Raw genomic sequence first — 24,591 nt, 5'->3', positions numbered from 1 at the left:
TGCTTAATAAGTAATGTGGATGAAGCCTAATACTGTAACAGTTGGACTTTGACTAGAGACTGCAGTTTAAATCTCCATGTGAACGAGGGAAATCATTAGATGACTTTTTCCACCAACAGATGGCTGCCCCGCTCACAAGACTGTTGTCTGCTGCTAAATCAGCCACTCACCAACAATCATCCAAATAACATAAAAGCTGTGAATTTCAAGGGAGTTGCTGAGGATGAGTCTGCATGACGAGTGAGAGTCTTGCTAAGACAGTAACTATTTTCTCAGAATTTTAGAGCCAACTTGTTAAAAGGCTGCATTAGGGAGGGGGGGGGGAGAAACCCTGCAATTTACAATATGGTTGCCTCCCTGCTAGTCCAGAAACAATGACAGGTAGCAAAACTATTTTAAAGCCAAACAGGCATGCTCACACTTATTGTTTATTTAGTTTCAGATACATTCAACACAAGCAATGCTCCAGCAAAGGTTATTTGGGGTTGTTTCTTCAGATCTGATTTTTGAGAACACCACTTTTAACAAACATTCTCTGAGGAGAAGTTCCTTGTCTTTAGGCATTTCTGATCCTATTAAGACTGAAAATGAAAGAAACCTCAGTCTAGGACCCCTTGCTACGGTCATCCTTTCTTTCCAAGGTTCAGGTAGTAACTACTAAAGGTTGGGAATGTAATGGAGCCTGATGATTCACATTCATTAATTTATCTGGGCTGTTCCCAAGGACACTAAATAGACTTCCTTTTTAGCAAGTTTTGTTTTATTGGACAAATGGTTCTCATTATGGTCACGGTATCCTCTCTCTCTCCAAATAAAAGTGGCTCTTTTATTTGGAGAAAGAATAAAATTGAATAAAAGCGGTTCTAAGTTTAGTAGTTGCTCTGACGTTCTTGCTGCCGATATCCTCCCCGACGCAGGTAGCCCCCTTCGTTCTTACGATAGCCATCCTTTTGGTCTGCAAGATAAGACATGAGCCGATTAGGAGGTACCAGCAGAGGAGAAGACAGCAAGCAAAACAGAAACGAATGATTTTGTAGCAAAATATGGACCAGGGACAAGGAAACAATAAATGGCCATAGAATTAATGTTCTGACCTAGGCTTCCCAAGAAGCAAACTCCTTGTCCCGACAAAAAAACATTTTATTAATTTATAAGGAATTCTGCTCATTCACATCCAGCAAAGTCTTTCAAGGGAGGATTTACAGACACAGACCTTATCTGGCTTGGAGAGTTGACAGGCCAGAATCTGCAAAACCTGGCAAGGAATCTTCAAGAGTCATGAACCAATTAAGCGAACCGTCTCCTGAAACTCCACTCCCCTTGCTCCTCTTTTATTTCCTCTGGGAGGGGCCATTCATCGTCCACCTGTGGCCTTACTCCCAAGTCGATCCCTTTAGCTGTTCCTTTGTCTGGCAACTCTGCGCATGCGCAAACTGGGAACAGGCTCCAGCTGTTCATCTGCCTCACTGATGTCTGACTCTGAAGGCAGCTGACAACTGGCATACGGCTCTGGCCCCCTCTCTGCCTCCGACACAGAGTCCACATCAGAGCCTTCCCCAGACTCCAGGACTGGCCCACGCTCCTCCCCAACTTCCTCACTGTCTGAATCTACAGCCAGTTCTCTGGCTGGCCACAACAATAAATATCATTTCGGCTTTCAAGGTTTCATTGGGGTAGAGGGCAGGAAGCAAACGGAACTGACTGACCAAGGGATATTAGAACAAGATGGACTTGAATCCTGTAATGAAAAGAAAGGAAGTTTCCTGCTCCGATAACAGGGAAAATAAAACAGTAAAGGAAACTTTCAACGTATTTTCAGATTGTGTTCTACAGCCGCTGAAATATTTTTCCCTTTGTTAAAGGGTAGTTCAGACATGAACGTGTTTATGCGTTGTGCCTATATGTAACAGTTAATAGAATGGAAGAAAAATAAGGCGCCAGCAAAAATAGTTAAGTACCAGGGACACCAGGGCTTTAACTTACCCCGAAAGTAGCCACCGTAAGTGCCTTGCTTCTGGTCAAAGACCCTCTCATTGTTCTCCACAAGGCTGCCCAGCTTCTCAGCCAGCTGCAATGCCAGGTTTTGTTGGGTGGTGGGCTCTGTTCGATGCATCACAACTGTCTGGGTTGGCTGATCTAAGGAGGCCTAGAAAAGAAAGGCACAGAGCAGCTTGTACATATTAGAAATCTTTAGAAAGAGATTCCTTTCCTATGCTGTGACTTCCTACTTCTGCCAAAATGAAATTTCTACACAGAGCATGAAACTGACTCTGACCTGAATGCTGTATTTCTCCTACCCACCACAAGGTTTTGATCCAGTCTAATTTCCCCTTGTTTAATGGGGTATTTGCCAATGCAGGTAGCCCTATACTTACAACTGCAGGTAGTCCCCGACTTACAACAGTTTGCTTACCGATCATTTGAACCTACGACACTGAGAAAAGAACTTATGACCATTTTTCACACTCATGTCCTTTGCATCATCCCTAAGGTCATGCGATTTAACATTCGGATGCTTGACAGCTGACTCCCATTTATGAAAGTTGGAGTGTCCCGGGGTCATGTGATCACGTTTTGCAACCTTCTGACAAGTGAAGTCATCCAGATGCACTTAAACAACCATGTTAATTTAACAACTGCAGTGATTCACTTCACAAAAGTTGTAAAATGGGGCAAAACTCACTTAACAAATTTCTCACTTAGCAACATAAATTTTGGGCTCCATTGTGGTTGTAAATTGAGGACTATTTTATTCTTTGAGTCAGCAAAGCTACAATGGCTTTGCGGACTAAAAGAATAGCCTCAGCAGTGAAAAAAGTAACTTATAATTGGTCTGGCCACTTACAATCCCTGCAGTATTCTGGGAGCCATGAAATCAAAACTTGGGAAATCTGGCATGCATTTAGCATCCTGGGATCAGATGATTGCCCCCTGCAACCTTCCCAGCCAGCTTCTAGTGCCAAGTCAATGAAAATCCAGATATGCTTAATGACTGTGATTCACTCAACACCTGCAGTGATTCACATAATGACTGTGGCAAAATTAGTCTTTAAATCAAACGCAACTCACTTAACCGCCTGCTTTGCAATGGAAATCTCGGTCTTAATTGTGGTTGTTAAGTCAAGGACTACCCATGTAACTGTTTAATGAGGTTGTTCTTGATGATGATGATGACATGTGGTATTATTACAAATTAGGTCTGTGACTAAAGATTCTCTCTGTGTCTTAGCTCTTACATAGCCTTGTCTTCTTGAAGCTGGTGCAGAAACTGTCTATGGATGGATGGGCCTCTTCCTGCTATTCTTTGAAGCAGGTCATTCCTCCTGCCCCTTCCTCCTGATGGAATTAGTTCCTCTAGCTGCCCCAGCCTGCCTTACACAAAGTTCTCACCATCAACTCTTCATTGATGATCATCTTGCTAATGATGCTGTGCACAGTGGGCAGGTCCAGCTCAAACATATCGGACAGGATCTCCATGCTAGGAAGGTGGACCATAGAAAGCAGAGAATTGTGAGAGTCAGCTATTTAGGATTGATAGATTAGCCTCTTGCCAAAAAGGAAATTTACTGAGAAAAAAGTAGGACAGATGGGTCTGCAACTAAGGACCAGAGTTACACTAACCACCAAGTACTGCACAGATAAGTCAGATAATTGAAAGGGAATTCTGAAACCCGTTGTCCACAGTCAACTTTCTTATCAATAGAATATATGCAGTCCCATATTCAGGGCAAAGTGCTACTCTGCAGAAATGCCATCACTGTCAACCGTGGACCTCTTTCCTCCTCCGGACCCCCAATATGACTGTACCTGATGGAGTCATAAACACTGCTGTATGTGAAGAGATAGGTTCGGAGAGACTCCTCTTGGATCTTCCTGTTGAGATGAGGACGAGAGAGAAAAAGCAGCAGCAGTGAGAATGAGGTATAACAGCCTCTCTACACTTAAATTTCTGTCCCCAAGATTTTACCCTTCAAAATCACAGATACATTTCAGGTCTCCAAATTTCCACCCCATCTTTGCTGCCACCGTTCCAGCAATATATTGGAGCAAAACTGGAAATAGTTGTGCTTTTCCTAGAACTATGGGAGGCCCAAAATCAATAATAATAGATGGCAATTCTTCCAAGCTGCGTTATTGTTTTACACCTCTATAGAGAAAATCTTGCCAGATGGAGGGCTCTATCTGCACCTAAAATATACTCCATGAACTGTTAGGGAGAAACTAAACACCCTTTTCTCTCACATGTAATATCCAGACTGAGTTGTCTCTTACACTTCAGAAATGCAGCCCCTCCCACCTGGGAATCTCCCACCTCACTACATTCCATCGCATCTATGACTCCCTTCTCTCACAATATATCCCTTTTGCAACTGACCGGACAAGCATGTTGCGCACTTTATCAGCCTCAGGAAACAGATCCCAGACTTTTCCATTCATTTTCTCATTGACAATGAAACGGTGGCATGTCTTCCAGTCACCCATCTTCATAGCCTTGGATGCTGCTACAACGTGTTCTCTCATCGATTCAGGGGGGCCTGAAGCAAGGAAAGAGAGAGAGGTGGGGAAAGATAAAAAGGATGTTCCTCAAATGCATTAGAAAGAATTTTAATTATCTAAATGGATAAGCCACAATCCCTTAGGGAGAAAAAAGTATTACATTGCTATTCCAGAAAATGACAGATTTCATGTTATAAAAGAATTAAACCATGTATTTAACTATAAGGAATAAGCTGTTATGAAAGCAGATGAGTTCCCCAGATATTAGTTGATTTATAGATTAAATTTGTCAGAGGAAAAAAGCTAATTTAAAAAACCATGAAGGCTTAATTCCCCCCAACGTACTGTGTTTCCCTGAAAATACAACAGGGTCTTATATTTTTTTGACCCACAAAATATGGCCTTGGGCTTATTAGGTGACCATGCTCACGAGCAGCCACCCGGCAAACCCCCACTCCAGGCAGAGCGCCCTTCACTGACCTAGGGGGTATCCCTAAGGCGCCAAACCATGTGGCGCTCTGCCCGCTCCCCAGCTTGGCACATAATGCTCTATGGTTATGGTCAGGCTTTTCTGCCCATAACCATAGAAAACACTCCTAGAGCGGCCGCTGCTGGAAGAATCGGAAGCAGAGTTCCGGAGTTCGGAAGCCAGAGAAGAGGTTTTGCTCGGAGCTCGGCGGCTGCTGCAAGGACAAGCTGGCCCAGGGCAGGGTGAGGCTGGGAGGCATGTGAGCTGGGGGCGGAGCAGGCGCTTGCACAACTCCCCCCTCCAGCCAGGCAGAATGCCACTCCCCAACCTAGCGATATCCTGAAGGTGCCAAGCAATGTGAGTGCCTTTCTTCTGCCTCCTCCCCCCCCCCCCCCGGGCTTGGCCCTTTCGGGATACCGCTAGGTCGGTGAGTAGTGCTCTGCCTGGCCAGGGTGTGTGTGCGTCTAGAAGGCTTATTTTCCGGGGGGGGGGTGTGTGTGTGTAATATTTTTGCCCACCTGAAAAATGTGGCAAGGCTTTAGTTTCAGGACATGTTGTATTTTCTCCCAACATATTACCAGTCAGGAAGGCTAAATATTTCTTCCAGTATCAAATGATGGTTAATGTCATACATTATATCAGAGCAGAATATAGTTTTGTTTTGTATTCACAGAATACAACTATTTCCTTGGTAAGCTGTGGTTTGTGTGCTAGCAATCTACCTCAACTTAACCACCATGGTTATTCATATTATAGGTAGTTCCTGACTTAAAACCACTCAGTAGACTGTATCTACTGTATCTCTTACTAGTACTTTCTGGGGAACACAAATGGAATGACAATGTTGCCTTCATTTCGTCCCTGTTGGTTTCTATCTGTTTCTGGTTGGCAGAACCAGATTCCCTTTAATCCTCTTAGATGTAGATGTACAACAATTTTGTTGTATTTATTTTGGACAATGACAATAAAGCCTATACTAGATGATGGCTGGAACTGCATCTTTGGGGGGTAAATCAAGCATCCTTTGGACCGCTTACCAAGAAGAGGCTGGCGCTCGCCCACCCGCAGCTGATGGTGGAACTGCTTGCTGATCATTCGCCGACGGGCATCAAACTCATGAGCAGCCATGTAAGGGATCTCAAGCAGCATGGCAGAGACCAGGTAGACACACTCCAGGAGTTCCAGGTTGATGTGCATGTGGAAAGGAACCTGCCGGCGCTTCTCGATCTTCTCTTGCTCCTGGTTGCGTTCTTGCATGCTACGCATCAGGAGACCCTGCCCCAGCAGCTCCTTCGCTCTTCCGCTGGACTGAATGTCCAGCAAAGCATTATGAGCATCTTTGATCAAGCCCTGGCGGAAGGCACAGATCCCCAGCTGAACCATCGTCCGGTTATACAGGATCTGGGATGGGGGGGGGGGGGAAACAAAAGGGTTTGAAAAGGCGAAACTATCAGCATCTTTTTTCCTATTATCTGCCCTCGGATCCCATGGAGAATTCAGCAGCTGCTCAAATAACTGATTCTTATTGCTGCCCTTCCACAGTACATATTGTCAAGCAGAATTTTAAGCTTCCCTCTCTCCTAGGCTGCTTGGTTGAATAAATTTTGTTTAGAGGAAGCTGTGGCTTGCCCCATTGGAGAGGTCTCCAAGCAGACCAAAGAGAATAGGACAGCAAAAAAGTCTGCTGTCCATCCAAATTCTGTGCTATCACCACCACCACTACAATCAAACAGGCAAGTTCAATATTGGTTCTCAATGGCTACCAAATTGCTTGTTCCTCTCTAACCTGCACTGGAGGGTCTGCATGCTGGATATTATCTTGAAGGTGGCTCATGAGCATCAGGTCACGGGCCTGGTACCAGCGATCATGCAAGGCATGGTGATAAATATGGCAGAGAATGGCACAGGTACGGATCCGGTCTGTCCGATCCTTGGCATAGATGAATTTGCAAAGGCGCTCCATCAGCACTGCAGAATCTTCCCCCTCGTTTTCTGCTTGGTCTTGTTCAGACTGAGAGAAGCAGAGAGTATAAATTAGCCCCAGGATCAATAAATCACATACTTCTAATGCAAAGTGTTCGACTTGCAGTCTCAAAGCTGCACGCAGCCTTTTAAAGCACTCTTGAAGGTTTTAGCCAAACTATGATTTGTATTTTGTTTTGCAAACATATTTGTTATTTTTCATAAGTGAACATTAAAGTACAAACTGACATGAAATGGGGGGGGGGGATAACAGGACAGAAGAGTGACAGAAAAAATATGTTGAACAAATGTAAAAGTGATCTTAAATTATTTTCAATACAAAGGTATTATATAATGCAACATGTCTCTGGTTTCAATGAATATCCAGTATTTAAACTATTTTTAACATATAGTAAATTGTCATATATGAATAAGCATACATTAAAAACCCCAACTTTAACCCCAAGCACAATATTTCTCTGGTCAGATCAGACTGAAATCTCAAATTCCAAAAGTTCCCTTTTCTCCTTATCTTGCAAGAAATCTAACAATGATCCCCAAGTCACAGGAAATCCAAAGTCTAATTTTTAATATAACAGGAGGGGGGGGGGGAAGTGTATTTTTACCAGTATGGTCCTTGGTCACAAATACTGCACACAGCTCTGCCCTAACAAACCAATCTTTCTCTAACCTCTGCTTTCCTCTTGGGGATGTCTGAGCTTGTATTGATAATGTTATTTAGTCTGGTAATGAAATACCTGCAGGAAAACCACCAAACTCAGAAAATATCACTAACTCAATAGTTAAATCCCAAACTACATATAAGCTCTACTATATGTTACTTTCGTTTGCCAGTGAATACAAAAATGCTGCTTAGAACAAACTGTTTTTGTTACGGTTTAACATTCCGGATTCCCAACAAGGGAATTTGTTATATGATTGGAGGACTGGCCTCAAATGCTGGACGCTGTGGCTTTGTAACAGAATGTTTAATTCTCAACTTTGGCAACTTTAAGATGTGTGGATTTCAATTCCCAGAATTCTCCAGCTATCCAGCTAGCATGCTTAAAACTGCCAAGGTTGAGAATCACTGGTCTATGAAGTTTCCTAGAAACCGATTTCAAGGTGTTATTTTTATTTCATAAAGCTGTATGCTTTGTAGGGCATAGCTTCCAAATCCAATCCCCAGCATCTGTCAATCAGCAGAAGGTGATGGTGATGTGGAAGCACTGACCTAGACAGGCAAATTTCTCTCTCTGGAGAGGGAAGATCCTTTGCAAACCAACTACAGATGTTCCTTGCCTACCAGAGGGGCCATCTTACCTTGCTGTCTCCTGCTGGGCCTTGCTGGCGCTGGTGAGCCTTGTAGTCAAACTTGTAATAGGTGTGGAGGATGCAGCGCAGGTAAACACGGCAGATCTCATCCGTATTTGTCTTGCTCTGCAGGTAAGTCTGCACCCGTTCTATGATCTTGCAGACTCGGCCCTCGTCCTTCAGGTGGTCCACATATTCTAGGAGAAAAGTGCCACAAATGCTTAGCTCGGTCATTTACAAGAGGTGAGGGTGGAAAGTTTCCCTTGTTTGATTAGGTGGAATCTGGCAATGCAGTCGTGCAAAACCTCAACTCCCCATCAGCTTTCATTTTGGTGGATATGGAGAGGTGGTCAAAATATGTGTGGTTTTTACACCCTTACAATTATGTAATTTAAAAAAGCAGAAACAGGAAGGCCCTGGATCACCAAGCCCTTTTATGCTGACATATAACCTTTTTGTTATCTACAATGGAAGCACAATGGCTCAGCAGCTTAAAGACGCTGGATTTGTTAGCTCCCTGTATTCCAGCATATTATTTAGGGCATTATGCTGATTCTGTAAATTGCTTAGAGAGGGCTGTAAAGCACTATGAAGCGGTATATAAGTCTAAGTGTTAGAGCTATTCTTCTGTAAGCAAGGCATAGTAACATGAAAAAATAAGGGTGAATTTCAACTTTGCAATTTAACAGGCTCCAAATTTCTGAAGAAACCAATCCTCCTCTGTCTGGTTAAAAGAGGCAATTCTGTTGGAGAAAACATTCAACAGGAGCCAAATATTCCTATTATCAGGCAAGGTATCCCTGTCCCAACCCACTGCCCTTCATTACCTCCACTTTCAATGGATGCCCTTCTTCCCTCACCTCTCAGACACCACTTTGTGATGGACATGTTGGTGTACAAACTCACTCACCTTGAGAATGGGGGTCTGTGTTCTGCATGATTTTCACAAACTCCTCATCCATCCGCTCCACCAAGGTCAAGATGCATCCACGTATGCGAAAGGGCTGGCCATGGAAAGGCAGAAAGGAAGGAGTGGGGATTAGGACAAGCAGACTCATCTTAAGCTTTCTCCAGTGTGGAACTTTCCTACTGGACTGAGTTATTATCACCATTACTCCCAGTTATAAGGATATGGAGGTGATCGGACTGTCCATGCAGCATTCTTGGGAAAGTGGCATAAATAAAAACACTTTTTTCCCCTTGGTCTGCCAGTGAAGCAGTATCCTCTTTGATCTTTGCAGATTTCATTCAGCCCTCCCTACAAGTACCGTATTTTTTGGAGTATAAGATGCATCAAAGTTTTGAAGAGGCAATTAAAAAAAAAAAAAAAAGTTTTTGCACTCTGCAAATCTCTCCAAAACGGCTCATTTTTTTCCACCCCAAAAAAGGGGCATGAATAGCCCTTAGGAGACTTGTAGAGTGCTGGGGGCAGGGGCGAAAACAAACAAAAAATGGTCTGTTTTTTCATTTCTGCCTCCCACAGCCCTCAGGAGCTCTCTGAAAGCCTCTTACAAGTTATGCACGGCCATTTTGGTGAAGGGGGCAAAAATTGCTGTATTCAGTGTATAAGACGCACCCAGATTTTCACCCTCTTTTTTGAGGGAAAAAGGTGTGTCTTATATTCTGAAAAATATGGTAGTCCTCGATTTATGACTGTAACAAAGCCTGGAATTTTCATTTGTGTATCATGATGGTTGTTAAGTGAGGCATCCTTGTGACCAACCTCCTTTTATGTTTTTTGGGATGGTCATTTAGAGATTCCATTCTCTGCATTGGGTGCTTTTTTTGCCAAAACCCAAAAATTAACATCAATTTCTAAGGGGGGGGGGAGCCCTTTGTAAATCATGATCACATGACCATGGGATGCTGCCAATAGTCATAAATGTGGGCCAGCTGCCAAGTAACCAAAATGTGATCATCATGACCACAGGGAAGGGCGGCAGCCATTAGAACTTTGAATCCAGATTGTAAGCAACTTTTGGGGGAAATCCATCTTAACTTAACAGGCGCTAAGCAGCCAGTCCTAGGTTAAAGGCTACCTACATAATATATAGCTGGATGATTGATAGGTGGGAATGCCCTACAGAAACCCACCTCCTCAGGGTTGTCCAGGTTTTCAGAATCCTCTGCAATGTTCTGTCCAATGTCGATGTCGTTCGCAAAGAGGATGTCCAGCAGCTCATCAATGCTACTGAGACATTTCTGCCACATCTCTGGCTGCAAACAAGGAGAATGAAGAGGAAATCATTAACAACCATGCTACAGGTAGTCCTCGATTTACAACAGCTCATTTAGTGACTGTTCGAAATTACAACGGCACTGAAAAAAGGCACTTATGATCGTTTTTCACACTTGTAGCATTCCCATGGACAGATGATTTACATACGGATGCTTGACAAGTGGCTCATATTTATGACAGTTGCGATATCTCTGGGTCACATGATCCTGTTTTGCGACCTTCTTACAAGCAAAGTCAACGGGGAAGACAGATTCACTTAACAATCGTGTCACTAATTTAACAACTGCAGTGATTCAATTAACAAATGTGGTAAAAAAGTCGTAAAATAGGGCAAAGCTCACTTAACAAATTTCTCATTTAATAACATAAATTGTGGACATGATGACTTCCTGTATTATAGGAATAAAACAACCAACCTTCCATGTCACATCTCTCACAGCCAATGTGGGCAAGGGACAAACTCTTGTGGCACATCGGAATTAATTTCCTTTCTTATTCCCCCATACCTTCATGTATGTAGCTAAGTTGGGGTTGTAATCATACAAAGAGGCAACAATGTTGAACTTGATTTTGAGGTCAATGGCTATTCCCAATTTGTTCTCTGCTGCAATTCCAACCAAAAGCTGCAGAAGATCGATCTGGGCAGCCCTGTGGAAGATCACAAAAAGGGTAGAGAGTACTGTGACAATAGGTGTGAGGAGATGGCAGATTATTATTTTGAGTTAGTTCCTCAAACTCAGTGCAGCCCATTGGACTTTGTTCTAAAGCCTTTCACTTAACCATTCTTAATCATTATGAGCCATGATGGTGCAGTGGTTAGAATGCAGTACTGCAGGATACTTCTGCTGACTATCAGCTGCCTATAATTTAGCAGTTCGATTGTTGCCAGCTCAAGGTTGACTCAAACTTCCTTCCTTCCGAGGTGGGTACAATGAGGACCCAAATTGTTGGGGGCAAGATGCTGACTCTGTAAACTGCTTAGAGAGGGCTGTAAAGCACTGTGAAGCAGTATGTAAGTGCTACTGATATTCTAACCATTGTATCTCATCTGTAGCTCCCAGAACACCATTATGTCATTCCAACAGTGTTCAGCAACAAAAATGACAATTTTGAAAGGTTTTTTTTTTTTTGCTCAATTTGTAAGTGTCAGCTCCTCTCCATTAATTAATTAGGAAAGAAAGACCACGAGACTCCATGTGTAGAAATCAAGTGTACTTTTACTAATTAAGAATGGTTAAAGGCAAAGCGTAGCGAAGTCTGATTATTTAGGCGTGAAAGTGATTGATATATAGAATAGCCCATTCCCCACCCCTTGGCATCATAGTCCCAGTCCAATCATAATTCTTTCAAGTGTCAGGTGTGAGATAACTTCAAAAGGCATCACGAAGATGGAATGTCGGTGCCGTTAGTCCTGGCGGGAAACACCCACGCATGTGTAGTCCAATCAGTCGGTTAACTCCAGAACCTTCCTCCAGCACAATGAGTAACCCCTCCCAAATACCATGCCCTCCCTCCCCGTTTCATGGCAGCTGAAGCGACAGCAAAGCAGAAGCTGACAGTAAGTTTGGGAGTAAATTTAAAAGTAGATATTGTAATCTATGAAGCCAAAGCACTTGTCCTTCTAAAAGTGAACATAAAAGAGGATGGAAATGTTTGGCCACACCCCTTCTTATGCAGAAGTCCTTCTCAAACTTCTCTAACAGGTCAAGAGGCAGAATCATAACCTCAACCTGGAACATGTGGCCCCTCCCTGTCTAGTCTGGCCTGATGCAAACAAGCCACAGCAAATTCTAGACACAGGCCTTAAGCCCACTTCCATGGTGTGGTGATAAAATGGTCAGCTCCCCATTTCAATTAGCCATCTTTTAACATGTCACAAGTTTATAAGATGCACCACTGTTTCTTGAGATTGGATAATATAATAAAAACTGGGGTTAGTTCCAAAGGTGCTTTTTTAAGAGGACACTGGACTTTCTTTGTTTCGTTTTTGTTCTCTGTTTTGTTTTTTCCTTGAAGACGTTTCGCTTCTCATCCAAGCTCTGAATAAGCTTCTTAGATGAGGAGCGAAACATCTTCAGGGAAAAACAAAGGAAGTCCAGTTGCCTCTTGTAAAAGCCCCTTTGGGGCAACCATGGCCTGGATAACTGAGAAACTCCACAGACATTTTGCTGAGGCTAGTCTAAAACACAAGTAAGTGTTGCTCAATTCCTTACTATCCCACTGATTAAAGAGGAAGTCTGCTTCAGTGCAAAGCACGTTGCCTTGTGTATTAATATCCACATGAAACTCATAACTGACCAGATCGTTTCAGAGGAAAAGATTTCAATATCAGGCAAGGTGGACTTTCCCTGTGTAAATATTTACTGTCATCTCAGATTTGCTGTTTTCATAATTGACTTCTGTACTTTCGGTCTTGAAGTTAATTTGCCTGACTCCCTTTTCTTAAAACAGATTTTGACTGAGGAAAGGGAAAGGGAAGGAGAAAGGAAAGAAGGATAGGGAAGGAAAGAAAAGGGAGAGAGAATGAGAAAGGGAAGATGAAAGGATTGTGTTATTGTCAATCCTTCGATCTTTCCTTTCAAGAATCTAAACCAGGTGTGTCAAACTCGATTTGATTGAAGACCATATCAGGGTTGTGTTTGACCTGGGGGGGGGGGAATGTGGAGGGGGGGGGGAATTGCCAGCTTGGTGGACTCCAGCAGGCCTGTCAGCTAAAACGGTGTCTGAGAGGACCACACATGGCCTCCCCGAGCTCCATTTTTTGCTGGCACAGGGCTGCAGGAGGCCGTTAGCAGCCAAAACTGGAGCTTGGGGAGGGCCGCATGTAGTCCTCCCAACCAAATTTTTGCTGGCAGTGTCACCAGCTGCAGGCCTTGGGTTTGACACCCTGATCTAAACCGGATGCCATCTGAGAAACGACCTGCTTATTTGCCTCCCAGAAGAAGAAAAAAGCAAGCGGTCAATTTGGGGATGATTTCAGTTACTCTTTCCCAGCAATGTTAAGACGTCTTTGTCTCACCTATCAGTGCCTTTCTTCCCACGAGCCTGTAGAATCTCGTTGAGTTTCTTCACTACCACAGCATGGTTGATCTCTGTGCCCTTAGCAAACATCTTTGGCTTTTCCTACAGGGGGAGAGGGGACAAAAAGGATAAACTGCCAAATCCCTTCTATTCCCTCTCTGTCTAATCTCCTGGATGGAAATAAAGGCCACTGGCAATGCCTCACCTTAACCAGAGGGACGCCTCCTTTGACTTGTTCCCATCCACCTTCGGGATCGCTTCCATCGCTTTCATACCTTTTGGATTTACGGTCTTGTTTTTTCTTTGCTTTATCTTCTTTTTTCTTCTCCAGAATCCTCTTTTCCTCCTCTGTGCCAACTCTAATTTTGGAGGATTAAACGTATCAGGTTTTTCCCCTTCAGGTGTGATTCTAAAATCTTGAGCTAGCTATACGATTTAATCCCAGAAACATTGTTGGCTTTGAATACTTTCTTTCCATCCCACAAATTGCATCTGAATCCAAACCTTCACAGGCGAGATTATTTTACCCCAATAGACCAAGATTTCCCTGCTATCTACCTACCCTTGCACAGAATACTGGTCTGCTAAGATCGGAATCAACTTCTAATAGATCAACTTTAAACCTGTAGGAAATCTGCAAGTTTTGATACCAATTCTAAATGATATCATCGGCACAGTGTCCTATGTCCGTGTTGCTTAATGACAGCAATTCCAGCAGTTCTGGTTGCTGTCATGAAATGAGGACTGCAGTCATTAGCAGGGACCTCATATGATCATGACTTCCAAATTCCTGCCAGCTTCCCCCGACCTTGCTTTTGGGAAGGCAGCAGGAAACCTGGAAACCGTGATCACATGATATGATTCCCACACTGCAGGGATTCTACAATGATCAGCACTCCAAGGACCCATCGTAGGCCCTTTTCATTCACTGTGGTGGCAACTTTGTATGCTCCTTGAAGAAACTGTCATAACCCAAGGACCGCCTGTGTAGAACATGCACACTGGTTAACTCTAAAATTTAAGGAATAAAAATCCTGTAAAAAGAGCTAAAATTGAAGAAGGCGGGGCTTAGCAGTGAGAAGACAGACTTTCAGGCTACTCCTGAAACTCCTCTATTCCAAAGCATTTGGACGGTCCCTTTTTGGACCCAAGCTGTCCCAGAGACAGTGAAAGGTAGGAGGAAATCCAATGGTCCCAGAGATGTTCGCAAAAGTCTCTGGGGATCTGGAAAATAACCTCCTTTGCCAGTGACTTCCGGATTAGCCATAAGGCTAACTGAAACTGCAGATAGCCCTAAAGAATGTCGAAAGTGTTTCCAGCTGGTAAGATTATTTTATTACTCAGAGAAAAACAGTCTGCCTAAAAATTCAAGCTAATTTAAATTAAAGAACAGAAGAATCTAGCGGCGATTTTGATCTTTTTATTGGTTTTTGGACGGTGGTTATCCTACCTTTTAAATGTTTTAAATGTTATTCACACGGACAAAGGATAGATTACTCCAACATCTCCTCTGATCCTCTGCAAGCGGGCTGTAAACCAATTCACTATAATTTGTTGTTTACAACTTGACACTTTTATTGCTTGGCTGTATTGGTCTAAGATCTGATAAGATTGTACAGCTCCCAGCTGCGTTTATTTGCAAATACCTCAGAGCTCTCAAGAAAAAATACTAATTGCGTACAAACATGGCGCCTATTCAAGCGTCTATTCAAATGATTTTTTCAGCGTTACAGAAATTATCTGCTACACAAGATAGAATTGAGAGAAAATTGGATTATTTGGTGTTTTTAGCAACAAAATATGAGGAAAAAACTGAGAATGTTCTTCAAATACAAACTAAGGATGTCAGAGATAAAGATTCTCAATTTGCTAATATTCGGGGCAACTGGTTTACTTCTGAGGGAGAAAAAGATGGAATGTCTGAAGGGGAAGCAGCCACACAGAAGATTTACTTCAAAAGACAGGGCGCAGAAGGAGTGAGAAGCATTAAAGAATTCATACTTTATGAAATACCATCTGCAAAACATTTGATACCACCACTGAGAATTAAAGACAAGCTGATAAAGGAAATAAAAAGAGGGCGGCAGCATTATATGAGAGGCACCATAAACAAAAAGGTGCAAAGATTTCTTCGTATGGACTTGCTCATAAAGATGTTTGGAGAACTGGACCCACGAATGGCAACAGATTTAAGGCTGTTCTGTTACTGGAGAGACACAGGCTGATAGATGGAAGAGTATAATTTAAAATTAGCTAAACCTAGTTAAATTCATTTGTAATAGGTATAGTTGAATAATAATTGATAATGATAGTAATGTATATAATGTTGAGTTGCTATGATAAATAATAATTGGATATGAGAAGGGAAGGTTAGAAATATCTTTGGACTATATATAAAAGTTATTAATCACAATAATAATTATTATAAAAAATAAAATAAAATTATATACAGTTAAAATTTAACTAATAGGGGGAAAATGCTATGATATAGGACATAACTAAATAAATAAAGGAGAATGATAATAAATTATATATATGGAGGATGAAATTTTTGGTATTAAATATTATGGATGTTTAGCTAAAACAGGATATGAGGATTTGATGTTAATGGAGGATTTTATAAATAAGTAAATGAAATGCCAGCATGTGGTTATGGATTAAATCTTTGGTATAGTTAAGGATGAAGGATATTTAAATAACTGTAGTCAATTAAAAGTGGAGGTATGATGATGTTAATATAGTAAACATTTGAATTAAGATATTTGAATTAATATGAATTAATGGAAGAGATGCACAAAAACTTGTTGTAACCAGCTGATATACTTTTTTATAACATATACTTGTGTTTTTTGTTTTTTTTTGCTGTGAGTGTTTTTTTAAAAATTGTTTTGTATATACATAGTGTGTCTGTGGGGGGAAATATAGTTAGGATAAACTAGTAAAGGTAAGGGAATAAGAAATGATACTAAATTATATCTGAGTTGGCGGAAGTACCATCTCAACATAAAGGGATGGTAAACAAAGCAACCCAAACCATATATTACCTATTCAATGAAATAATAAATGTATAAGAATGATAAATTGAATTGAATTGAATTTATTTCATTTATATGCAGATATAAATGAAATAAAACACCTGTAACCAAATGACATGCTATATGTGTTGATGGTTTTTTCCCCCTGTTTTGTTCTTGTTCTTTTTTGCTTTGTTTTTTTCCCCACTGTTGTGGGTATGTGTTGTTTATGTAACAAAAAAAATAATTTAATAATAATAATAATTAAAAAAAGAGCTAAAATTATCAACAATCTAGGTGATAAAGTCTGGCTGAAGGAGAAGGCAAGGATTTTTCTTGTAAGTAAAAAATGAGAGAACCATGGTGGATAAAAATTGATGATTTTTTAATAAAAATTTAAAAATTGGGTTTTTTTAATAATTTAAATCAGATTTTTTTTATCAAATTTATCTTAATAAAATGCTTTTGGAGTAAAGATCTATCTAAAGACAGTTTTCTATTTCTATTTAGTTTATTCAGCATGAAATGGAGCTGAGTTATATAGCATGAGGCTGTATATTCTGCAATATTTACATTTTTGATAAACCCATTCAATGAATCCAAGCTCTGCAAGCTAAATAGGAAACCTTTAGTTTGGTTTGCAAATAATAATATTAAAGATTCTAACTACCAGCAAGAATGAGTCCTTACATTTAAAGAGCACCTGTCATTTCAGACAGATTTGAAAGCAGAGACATCTTTAAGGAGGCCTCCCCTCCTGTTGACAGCAGATAAGAATAGGCAGCTGTCTGTTAAAGCAGATCTACATTTTAGGCAAAACCTTCATTTTGACTTATAGTTGAAAAATGGGCCTAACTCTACCAATGTAGGCAAAATATGATTTTGCTTTTGCGAACCAGTTAGTAGCTTAGTTGCAACCTGTGTCATTGTAAGATTTCGGATGTTCTTCAAAAATAACAGGTAGAAAACAAAATTATAATAATCTACCCATAATGGAACTATGGCATAGGTAACTACTGCCAGACTTGGCAGCTTAGAAGTCAGAATCACAACTACTATCTCAATTTCTTGATCCAAGTACTTCCTGGATCTAAAGTATCAGTCACTGATATTTCACACCATGAGGGAAAATAAAAAAACAACACAATAATTAAGCTTTTAAGATGCCTGGTTATACAAGAGGGCTCAACATAAACCACTGGGGCTACTGGCTATAACCTCGAACATCTGCCCTTGAGAGACGTAAGCACAGGCATAGAAGATTAAAGGCAAAAGATTAAAAAACAACAAGATAAATATGATCAGCTGGGCCTGAAACTTCAGGAGCACAGCTATACACAATTAGTCCTCACTTAAGAACCATTTATTCAGCGACCATTTGAAGTTATGACAGTCCTGAACGAATGACACACGTATGCCCGATCCTTGAAGTTATGGCTGCTGCAGTGTCCCTGCAGATATGTGATCAAAATTCTGGCACTTTGAGCCTACTAGCAGAGACCAAAGCATGTTATTACAAACCCCTTATCCCTCCCCTTTTGGCCACCCTGCACTCTGTCATCCTGCTACAATGCACCCGGCTGTTCTCCCCCACCCCCCACCCACCCACCCCGATCTTTGTTGTCTTCTTCTTACTACTGTTCACAAAGTGAGCCTGGACTGGCATGTCGCCAGGCAACTGCTGTCTGTGGAAGGCCTCCTTCCTGAGGCTGTGTGCAGCCTTCTCATAAGGCTTTAGGAACGTCATAGGAAGAAGACCTTATAAAGAGCAATGCCATGCATGCATAAGCAATGGAACCAAGCCAGTTGGGAGTGGCAAGGATTGCAGAGCACAGGACAGCTTCTGCATCCTCCCACTGCCAGCAGCAGTTGCTCCAGGCTGGTTGCATGTGTGGCATCACAGAAGTTGCTTGCCCACCTTCCCATCCCCAGCAGCAGCCATCTCCGGTCTAGTGGCTATTTCTGTGCCCTTTGATCTCTGGCACCAGCCACTTATCCGCCTGGGACTCCTGCCTTCCTGCTGGTTTCCCCATTGAGTGTGCTGTTGGAAGCTAGCAGGAAGATCCAAGAAAATCCTTGCTTAACAGTCTAGGGTAATCGATTAACGACAGCAATGGGGACTGCTATGATTGTGGTCACTATGGGATGCAGTCACATCACTACAACTGCAATGCTGAGTGACTGAAATTCCAGTCCCAGTTAGCATCATAAACCAAGGACAACCTGTAAGGCATGATGACACTTACACAAAGGTAAGGTTCCCACTTCCCCTTGCCTCTAAGGCAGTGTTTCTCAAACTTGGCGACTTTCAGTCCTGTGGACTTCAACTCCCAGAATTCCCCCAGCCAGCTATGCTGGCTGGGGGAATTCTGGGAGTTGAAGTCCAAAGGACTGAAAGTCACCAAGGTTGAGAAACACTGCTCTAAGGAATGTTGTCCTTACTTCTTAAGGAACTTTGAAGCCAAGGAGGTGTATTTGCCGTCTTCTTCATCTGACTCTGAATCAGATTCCGAATCCGATGAGCCCCAATCTTCATCATCATCTGACTCTTCTTCTTCCTTATCTTCATCCTGTCAGAAAAAAACATATGTATTAATCCAGCAAATCATCTTCCAAAGGAATTTTCTGCCAAAGTACAGCAAAGTTCCTCCTAGCAGAAAACTGCTTTGTCTCTAATAAAACCTGACTGACATGCATTAATCTGTCTGAGAAAATATGGACATTTCTGTCTTATGTTCCTAGAGGGGCTTGGATTCTCCTACTTTGAGGGAAGCCATAAAATCTTTCTTAGAGGCTCTTTCCTGGAACTCTCACCTCTATCTTTTTGAGAAATTTGCTGCGACTCTCAGGTGCTCCTTCTTTCTTTTTCAAAAAAGCTGCTGCGCTCATTCCATCATCATCACCATCTTCACTTGAGGAAGAGGATCCTGAAGGCGGAAAATGGAAGGAACCATTGAGAGAGGAGATTTCACACACCAAATCATAAAAACGCCTGCTCAGGACAGAGGGCACCCTCCAATTGCATGGTTCTTTCATCAACACTTACCCTCTGAATCATCACTTTTCTTGTCCTCATCTTCATCAGCTGATAGTTCAGGATTCTAGGAGAACATGACCAATATGGTGAGATCGTGATATATATTATTCTACCCTACCCCATATTACCCATACGGACTTTCTTGCCCATTGCAAACAAGGCTATTCAAGTCCTCCCTTCAGCCAGAATGCTACGTTTGCTGTTAGTGTGAATATGGACAACCCATCAATTCCCCACAGTAGTTGTTGTAAAATACATCTCTGCAGCATCTCCTCCATGCGTCAATACCTGGCGATGAGCAGTTATCTGGGTTTCATAATCTCGATTGTACTTCCGGATCTTCTGGCGGAGAGTACTCAGTGCTTTGGCATTGTTCTTGTTCATTTTTTTCTTGCCTTCCTTGTCCTCCCAAAGCTACAGAAGACAAAATAATGCATATGGAGAGCAGCACTGGTTGCTTCCTCAGACTGCAATACCTATTTCATTCAATAATTACTCCCCTAGAATCCGGCAAATATTGTGCATACAGCACTGGCTTACATGCCCTCTTATCATCAAGGTAAGTACAGAAATGGCAAGTATAAATGACTATGGTGATAGCATTTTCAAATGCCCAACAGATACAAAGCATTGAGTTTGTTACACTTTGGGATAGCAGAAGAGTTCTTTCAGGCCAGAGCAATGATCACAAAAAGGCTTAAAACTATGAAAGAAAAATTGGGAAAATAAACAAACCAAACTATCAAAAACATACCAACTCCAAAATCCAGACAGACGCTAAAACTACTATTAATTGATTAGAATTAAATGAACGTGGAGAAAGATATGGAGGGATATAAATGAGCCAAAGAAGTTCTATCTCTTGCTATAGCTACATAATCTCTAAAAGCAGAGCTCTGATGATGACCTTATTTCAATTTGATATCCACCAGATGCTGCTCTCCAATTTCCATGACTTCCAGCAGCACTGATGATCATGGTGGTTGAGTATCATGCACAGTAGATAAATGCATTGGTAAATAATGACTGGAGGGGCTAATTAATATAATCTGATGATAACAAAAAAGGCCCATATATGAGTTGGGACCTCTGACTGTGCACCCCAGTGTACCAGAAGTTTAAACAGCTTTAGAAGAAGCTTTTCGCTTTAGCTTTCACAATGTGTAACATAATGCCCCCTTTTAAAACATCAACCAATGTTACTTTCAGATGTATTGGTTACCACTCACCTACAAAGGAAAAATGATTAGAACACCATGATTTCTAAACTTTCTGAAATGTTACATGACTCCACTATCTATATTATATTGTAATTAATTCATTATGAACCAGCAACTAGCTAGAAACAAAGAGACATGATTAGAGTCAGGAAAGATTATCTTTACGTTTGCCTCAATTCTGAGGTTGACTATTATGTGGCCTGAATCAAAGACTTTTTGGAAAAAAGAAGCATAGTGGATCTTCTGGATGAGATATCATCCTATTTCTTTTGTATCACAGGGAAAACATGTTTCAACACATTACAGAGGCACTTTCCTGATAAACAAATTTGAATGTGTAATCCTTTCTGATCAGAAACAAAAATCAAAAATGTTCTTGTCTATCGTGCTCTCCAGCTAATACCTCATTGAGATAGTCCTCAAGATCTGCCAAGATACGGATATAAAAGTGAGGCACTCCTTCCTTGTCGACAATACTCTTGGCCTTTCCATAAGCCTTGCCCAGCAACTCAAATTCCTCCAGACATTTGGTGACATCTCGGATCTTCATAGCATTCCGGATTGTTTTGATCAAATTGGTTAGTTCCTCAAATCTGGCAGACAGGAAAAAGAGGACAAAAAACAATTAAACCAGGGGAGTGAAGAGAAAGGCAAAATAAGGAGATATACAGTATTTAGGACATGAATAAAGGCTATGGCCTCAAAGAAGGCTATGGCCACCAAACCCAATGTAAACCGGCCACCAACAGGATAAGGCACTTTCCAGAGATTGAAAAATATAATTTTGGTTCAATCCTCCAAACTTTAAGTGCCCTTCTTCTTCCAGTATACATCACCTTTTGTCTTTAGCACTACGCACAACTCTCTTTGTATCTTCTTCATCCTCACTCAGCATCAAAGGCCTACAAGACAAGAAGGAAAATAGTTGATAGATATCTATGAGTAATTGACAGAAGAAACTGGAAGTCAGAGGGGAATAAGTTTAAGAGGGACATCTTATGCCAACATTTAAAAAAAAATCACCAAGAGGATTGTTTTATAATATATTTGAATGCATCTTTACAGGGATGCTTCAATAAGTAACATTAACACCAGAATATTTTTGGGCTATTTTTAATTGTGGATGAGATTAGCTTTTGCAGTTCTGCAGTTAATGCTATTCAGAGATTAGACTAGAAATGCAAATTGCAATATCATATACTTTCACTCAATAGCCTGAACCAATATGCAAAATTTGTCATAAAAATCTCACTCTGCCTATTTTACCCAATCTAATTATTTTCTAGGAACCTAGAACCCACCTCTCCAATCCTAACCATCCCTATATATACTTACTGTTTCCCAAAATTGCCTCCAACAGGCTTGGTTACTAATTCATCTCCAGAGAGCGATGATTCTGACTCACTGTCTGAGCCAGTAGTAAAAAAACGTGACATGGCAACAAATTTGGATTGTAACTCAAGTACAATTTCTGACCCTAGAGGAAAATATAAAGATTGAAAAGTCCAGTGAGTATATAGCATTTTCATATTCATACAGCTATTTCTATTGATTTGAAAAATGTTTGGAATATAAATTATGTTTCCATTCTTTGATCCAGAAAAACTTTACTTGTACAGAAAAGAAATGTTAGATGTAACTGAACCATTATATGGATGAGATTTCTAATGCTTGAGATTAGGTATGAAGTCTAGCCAGCTAGTCCACTCACTTTTGATATAATCAATAAAAACAATTCCACAATTACAATAGACAGCCTAATGCAGACTTATCACAATAACCAAAGACAACCCTCCCATCTCTCATCAAACAAAATAAAAAACAAACAAAAAAGCCTGATGTGACACTGCATATCATTGTCATTCCCAAGGAATCTCCTTCAGAACGTATTAAGCACCGCCCTCCTCCAATAACATAATTTTATAACTTTTTTTAAAGCCTTAGTAAGGCCACACCTGGAATACTACATCCACTTTTGGCCACCACATTACAATAAAGATGTTGAGCCTTTGGGAAAAGTGCAGAGAAGAGCAACTAAGGTAATTAAGGGCCTGGAGATTAAAACATATGAAGACTTGTTGCAGGATTTGGATTTGGCTAGTCTAGAGAAGGACGTGGAGGGGGCATAATAGCAGTATTCCAGTATTTGAGAGGTTGCCACAAAGAGAAGAGGGTCAACTTATTTCCAAAGCACTGTAGGCAGGACAAGAAACAATGGATGGAAACTAATCCAGGAAAGAAAAAACCTGGAATTAAGGAAAAACTTCCTAACAGTTAGAGCAACTAATCAGTGGAACCGTTTTCTTCAGATGTGGCTACTTCATCACTGGAGATTTTTGAGAAGGGGCTAGACTGTCACTTGTCTGAAATGGTATTTAGGGTCTCTTGCTTGAGCAGGGGATTGGACTAGAAGACCCCCAAAGGTCCCTTCCAGCTCTATTCTGATTGAAGGCTCTTCCATCCTTTGGCTGAAATGTTTACTGGGAGTCAATGACATTTTTAAAAATGTGTCTTCTCTCTAGTCTGATGCCACCCAGCTATATTGGACTTCCTCCCACAATCCTTAGGCCCCTTGGGAATCGTAATAGTTGAAAACCAACACATCTAGAAGAACATATGGTTGGGGAAAAGTGATAGGTAATCATTCATAACAACACCCATTACTATACATAAACTTTACTAAATATCGTGTCCAAAACCCAACTAAATAATATTTGAAACCAACCGGTCACAGAAAGGCAAGGCATGCAGGAGAAGAATGTACTTTGACTATTTCACCCTTTTACAGATCGCTCAAATACTCTACTGTCGCTTCCCCTCCACCACCACCGCCACCCTCCAGCTCTTCCACCCATCTTCCCCTTCGCCTCCTCCGGCCTCCAGGGCCGAGCAATCGGCCTCAACACGCGCTCACCTCGGGCCTTGCCGGGAAAAAAAAGCCTCACACCACGCAACCACTGGGCAAGCGCAGGACTTCACGTCGTCGCGTCCGGGAACGTACAAATAAAAGCTGCAGGAAGTCTTTGTCGCAGAATCGATGACTTTTTCCGCTCATAAAAAAACTCCATTCCCTGGCGACTTCCGCTTGCGAAGAACCACAAAGTTTTGACCATAGAGTTGCAGCCTCAAGTAGAGCTGTACTGCTCTAGCGCCCCCTTGGAAGTTGATTGAAAGGGGCCGCTTTCAAACTTTGCCGGAAGTTTATGAATGTGTTGTATCTTTTAGCTATCCGCGCATTATCGTATTTTCTGGTAAATAATTACAACTTTTTTTCACATGGATTTTCTGATTGAATCGGAATCCCCCTCTCCGCTGTCTTTCATCCATATTGCGTCACTTTTTTTACTTACACTCTCAAAAAAAAAACAAAAAAAAAAAACACCCCACCCCAACCTGGGTACCGTATATTCACTGATATCAATTCACGGTATTCAGTAATTCATAACAAAAATGATATTTATCAGTTTATTCGATTTACTCGACAAAAAAAGTATACAAACATAACAGTTTTTAAGCAGCTACAGAAAACTATACTTTTGGGGCATATTTTGCAAGTCCCACATTTATATAACTGCCTTCCATTGGAAAGTTAGCAAAAACTAAGTTAAACTATTAATTATTAAATGTACACCCCACTAATGACGTGCATACATTTAAATTAAAATAAATGTGGTTAATAGAATTTATTCCACTGTATTCAATGTTTCCTTCCATTACATTAAAAATATGTATAATGTATCCATGCCCTTGGGATATGAACCAATTATAATTATTAAGCTAAAACAAAAAAGACTCATTATCTTCAGTGCCATTTAAAC

The 24,591-nt window shown here is 41.2% G+C and overlaps 1 protein-coding gene across 1 annotated transcript; it reads right to left on the bottom strand.

Moving 5' to 3' along the window:
• Nucleotides 1–742: 742 nt before the first annotated feature.
• LOC106557081 (eukaryotic translation initiation factor 3 subunit C) lies at nt 743–23,791 on the bottom strand. Its single transcript, XM_014076199.2, has 21 exons — nt 23,688–23,791; nt 22,109–22,250; nt 21,610–21,675; nt 21,177–21,366; nt 19,842–19,967; nt 19,563–19,617; nt 19,331–19,443; nt 18,959–19,086; nt 13,708–13,861; nt 13,501–13,604; nt 10,988–11,129; nt 10,337–10,459; nt 9,153–9,246; nt 8,252–8,439; nt 6,753–6,977; nt 6,004–6,367; nt 4,376–4,535; nt 3,808–3,873; nt 3,391–3,478; nt 1,984–2,146; nt 743–955 (listed from the first exon to the last, which is right to left on the bottom strand). Exons 2-21 carry the CDS (start codon nt 22,207–22,209, stop codon nt 870–872), a joined length of 2,736 nt encoding a protein of 911 aa, XP_013931674.2. The 5' UTR covers nt 22,210–22,250; nt 23,688–23,791; the 3' UTR covers nt 743–869.
• Between the last annotated feature and the right edge of the window lie 800 nt (nt 23,792–24,591).

Source organism: Thamnophis sirtalis, unplaced genomic scaffold (assembly GCF_051295495.1).
Source record: "Thamnophis sirtalis isolate CommonGarterSnake01/CBP01778 unplaced genomic scaffold, rThaSir2_p1.2 scaffold_4, whole genome shotgun sequence".
NCBI lineage: Eukaryota > Metazoa > Chordata > Lepidosauria > Squamata > Natricidae > Thamnophis > Thamnophis sirtalis.
The sequence above is the reverse complement of the archived record's forward strand: the minus strand, read 5'-3'. Positions and strand labels throughout refer to the sequence as shown.